The 4156-nt window shown below is 35.8% G+C and overlaps 2 protein-coding genes across 2 annotated transcripts; both read left to right on the top strand.

Annotated features, from left to right (window-relative positions):
* Window positions 1-126: 126 nt before the first annotated feature.
* On the top strand, window positions 127-1433 carry LOC107059021 (uncharacterized). Its single transcript, XM_015305388.1, has 2 exons — window positions 127-1318; window positions 1411-1433. The coding sequence occupies exons 1-2, from the start codon at window positions 127-129 to the stop codon at window positions 1431-1433; spliced, it is 1215 nt and encodes a 404-aa protein (XP_015160874.1).
* Window positions 1434-1554: 121 nt separating this feature from the next.
* On the top strand, window positions 1555-2164 carry LOC107059024 (uncharacterized). Its single transcript, XM_015305391.1, has 2 exons — window positions 1555-1880; window positions 1967-2164. Exons 1-2 carry the CDS (start codon window positions 1573-1575, stop codon window positions 2001-2003), a joined length of 345 nt encoding a protein of 114 aa, XP_015160877.1. The 5' UTR covers window positions 1555-1572; the 3' UTR covers window positions 2004-2164.
* Window positions 2165-4156: the final 1992 nt, after the last annotated feature.

Raw genomic sequence — 4156 nt, 5'->3', positions numbered from 1 at the left:
GGGGCTATAAACTCTAGTTTCATAACCGGTGTGGATAAATTTATCCAGTTTGCATGTACACAACAGGATCGCTTGAGTGGTGACAAAGTTAGATGTCCATGTAAAAAATGTCACAACTTTAGATTCATGGATGTTGAAATCGTTAAACATCACCTTTATAAGACTGGATTTGTTGATAACTATTTTGTTTGGAAGCATCAAGGGGAAAAAGATATGATCAATGAGATTTCTTCAAGTCAAGATTTGCATGGTAGTGCTCAACCTGAACTAACATATGATAATCCATACCGACAAATGGTTTTAGATGTTTCGTGTCCCAACTTTTCCCAAGGTTCAAGTTGGCAATCTTCTAGCAATATTGAACCTCAGCCAACTCATCCTTGTGAACCTTTGATGGAGGAAGATCCTAATCCCGACTCTCAAAAATTATATGATTTGCTACAAGCAGCTACTCAAAAATTGTATCCCGGTTCTTCTCTCTCTCAACTTGCGCTTGTCTCTCGGATGTTAAATATTAAAATAGAGAACAATATGTCACAAAGAGGTTATAATCAAATGATGCAATTGTTGAAAGAGGCTTTACCTGAAGATAACATGGTTCTTGATAGTTATTATCAGACCAAGAAGCTAGTGCGTAGCTTGGGTTTGCCAGTTGAAAAAATTGATTGTTGTGAATCAGGATGTATGTTATATTGGGGTGATGACGAACACCTTACATGTTGTACATTCTGTGGCCATGAGAGATACAAGCATCGTGTTGGCTCTCGTAAAAGGAAATTGGTCCCTTATAAGAAAATGTATTATTTTCCTTTGATTCCTAGATTGCAAAGATTATATGCCCCTGCTACTGCTACTGACATGAGATGGCATCATGAGCATACAAAAGAGGATGGTGTAATGCGTCATCCATCAGACTCTAAGGCTTGGAAGCACTTCAATGAAACTCATCATTTTTTTGCTGTGGAACCAAGAAATGTAAGATTGGGGTTATGTACTGATGGTTTCCAACCATTTAGTCAGTCTGGGAGTAAATACTCTTCATGGCTAGTAATTGTCACTCCTTACAATTTACCTCCAGGGATGTGTATGAAAGAGGCTTATATGTTCTTAACAGTTATTGTTCCAGGGCCAACCAATCCCAAACATAAAATTGATGTTTATCTGCAGCCTCTGATAAAAGAACTTACTTTGTTGTGGGAGACAAGTGTGGAAGCATTTGACATCTCAAAAAAGCAGAACTTTCAACTAAGGGCAGCTTTAATGTGGACAATCAGTGACTTTCCAGCATATTCTATGTTATCCGGATGGAGTACTACTGGTAATTTAGCATGTCCCAATTGTATGGAGGAAACACAATCCTTTAGATTGAAAACACGTTTGGATATGGTAAACTATTGTGATCGACCTCAGTTGGCAAAGGATTCAAATGGTAAATACCCCAAAGCTGTATATACAATAGACAAGGAAGCACGAGCTATCTTGTTCAATTGGGTGAAAGGCTTAAAGTTTCCAGATGGGTATGTTTCCAATTTGGGTAGATGTCCAGACACAAATACGAAAAAGCTATATGGCATGAAAAGTCATGATTGTCACGTGTTCATGCAAAGACTTTTGCCTATTGCTTTTCGTGAATTACTTCCTAGTAATGTGTGGCAAGCACTTACAGAGTTGAGCTTATTTTTTAAAGATCTTACTTCCACCACTCTACGAGTGGATGACATGGAGAGATTGGAGAGAGATATTCCACAAATCTTATGCAAGTTAGAACGTATATTTCCTCCTGGGTTCTTTGACTCAATGGAGCATCTTCCTGTGCACATTCCATATGAAGCAAGGATAGCTGGACCAGTGCAATATCGATGGATGTATCCTTTTGAAAGGTAAATGTGAAACTTTATGTCACTTATGACTAGTTTGCCATACATTCCTTTTCTAATGTAATGGTCCATCCATTTTCTCTATTTAGGTATTTGGGAACTCTTAAAAAGGATGATTGGGAATAAAGCTAGTGTAGAGGGTTCCATTTGTGAAGCGTACTTGATGACAGAGTCAACACAATTATTTTCTCATTATTTTGAACCTCATGTCATGGCACGTAATCATAATGTGGAACGTAATGATGATGGTGGTGTTGTGGAAGATCTTGAAGGAAATTTATCAATATTCTCCCATCCAGATCGAGTATGGGGAGAAACAAAAAAAAGGATTTATCCCTTGAAGAAATCAAGGCTTCCCAAACTTATATCTTACTAAATTGTGAGGAGGCTGAGCCATTTGTGAGGTAACAAAAGTTAGTGGTATTTTCTTAATGATATAAACATATCTTTATTCACGACTATCAAATTTAAACTTATTTTACTATGATGAAGTATGTTCATGCAACGTTTTGCAAGAAGAATTTCCGAATCTATCTCAGGGTCAAATTGATGAGAGCCTTGAAGCAAATTTCTCTACATGGTTCAAGGAATTTGTAAAGATTTCAAAAATACTATCTTTTATGTGGTAATGTGCTTAACTTGACTTCGGAAATTTTACTATGTCTTGCAATTTTTTCAAAATAGGTCCGATGCAATCCCATAGAGAATAAATTCTTGAGTAGTCTTGCCCGTGGACCATTAATAAGTGCTACATGTCATTCTGTTTATTTGTTAATGGATACAAATTTCACACAAAATGTCATGGTAGCGCAAGATCAACAATGAATAGTGGAGTTTGTATCTCAGATTCAAATTTTGGTGATTATTTTGGACGGATAAAAGAGATTATACAAGTGGAATACCCTGAAGCACCTTTGAAGCAAACTGTATTATTAAATGTGAATGGTTTGACCCAACTATGGATGTTGGTGTCAAAAGGCATAATCAGTACAAATTGGTTGAGATTAATCAACGTCGTCGATATAAAAAATATGAGCCTTTTATTCTGGCAATGCAAGCAACTCAAGTGTGTTATGTGTCGTATACCAACAAGAAAAAGGACAAAGATGACTGGGTAGTTGTATTGAAGGTCAAACCTCGAAATGTTATTGAATTACTTGATAAGGGAGTGGGGACAACTTCAGAACTGAATGTTCCATTCCAAGTTGATGAAGTTGAAGTCCACGAGATAGATATGACTGTTTCCATTGATGAAAACATACTCTTAAATGATCCAAATGGGGATACAATGGAAATGGATGAACCCATTGATGATGGTTTATTGCAAGAGCATCATGAAATCCAAATAGAATCAACAGAAGAATATGAAGAATATGAAACCGAGGAAACTGAGGAGGATGAAGATGATGAAGAGGATCATAAAGAGGAAGAGTTTGAAGAAGACATAGATAGTGACTAGTGCTTGATAATCTACTTTTGTATCTTCACCGTAATTTGTTTGTATTAAGTTTTCTCCAAATATTCTCATTTTCTTTAGTTTCTGTTTTTCAAATTACGGTGATTAAAATCAGTAACTCTTGGATTTTGACCATGTGTGTTCTATTTCTTATTTTAACCTTTATTTAAATCTACTTGTAGCATTAATTAGTGTTATACATACCAGGTAACTGAATGTTCCATTTGAATGAGAGCTGTTTTGTGATGCTTTGGATGCCTAGGTAATCTCCACATTCACCTTTTCCCCTCTTTTAGCTACTGTTTTTTCATTATCATTGGTCATTTTACATTGGTTATGGAGTTTCTAGTGCCAAGTGTGGTATCTTTGATGGCCAATCCAAAGAGAGTTTGTGTTCTCTTCCTTGGTACAGGGAAAACTAAAACAAATGTTATGCTTTGTGGTCATTTTACATTAGTGTTATACCTACCAGCTTTGATGACAGAATGTAACCATCAGGTCTAGGTGCCTTATCAGAAGCACATGATCTAATGGTATTCAACTTTTCAGTCTCTTAAAAGGCTTCTACAGTTCCCTAATATCCTTTTCTATGATTGTATTCAATTTTTTTAGAATCTAATATAGATTTCTGAAGCTCATTATTTGTGTAAATCTTCTAACCAAACTCAATGATAACTATTTCACTCTTTTATATGCAGGCATAAGTGTTTTCACTTGATCTACAAGCTTTTTTAGAGGTATTTTTAATATTTCAGCACACTTCAATGAGGTAGCTTAATTTGATTTATACTAGTGATAAATGTTTGACTCTAGTTTCTGTTTT

The sequence above is a fragment of the Solanum tuberosum genome, unplaced genomic scaffold (assembly GCF_000226075.1).
Source record: "Solanum tuberosum cultivar DM 1-3 516 R44 unplaced genomic scaffold, SolTub_3.0 scf00756, whole genome shotgun sequence".
In the NCBI taxonomy this organism is placed as follows: Eukaryota; Viridiplantae; Streptophyta; class Magnoliopsida; order Solanales; family Solanaceae; genus Solanum; species Solanum tuberosum.
The sequence above is the reverse complement of the archived record's forward strand: the minus strand, read 5'-3'. Positions and strand labels throughout refer to the sequence as shown.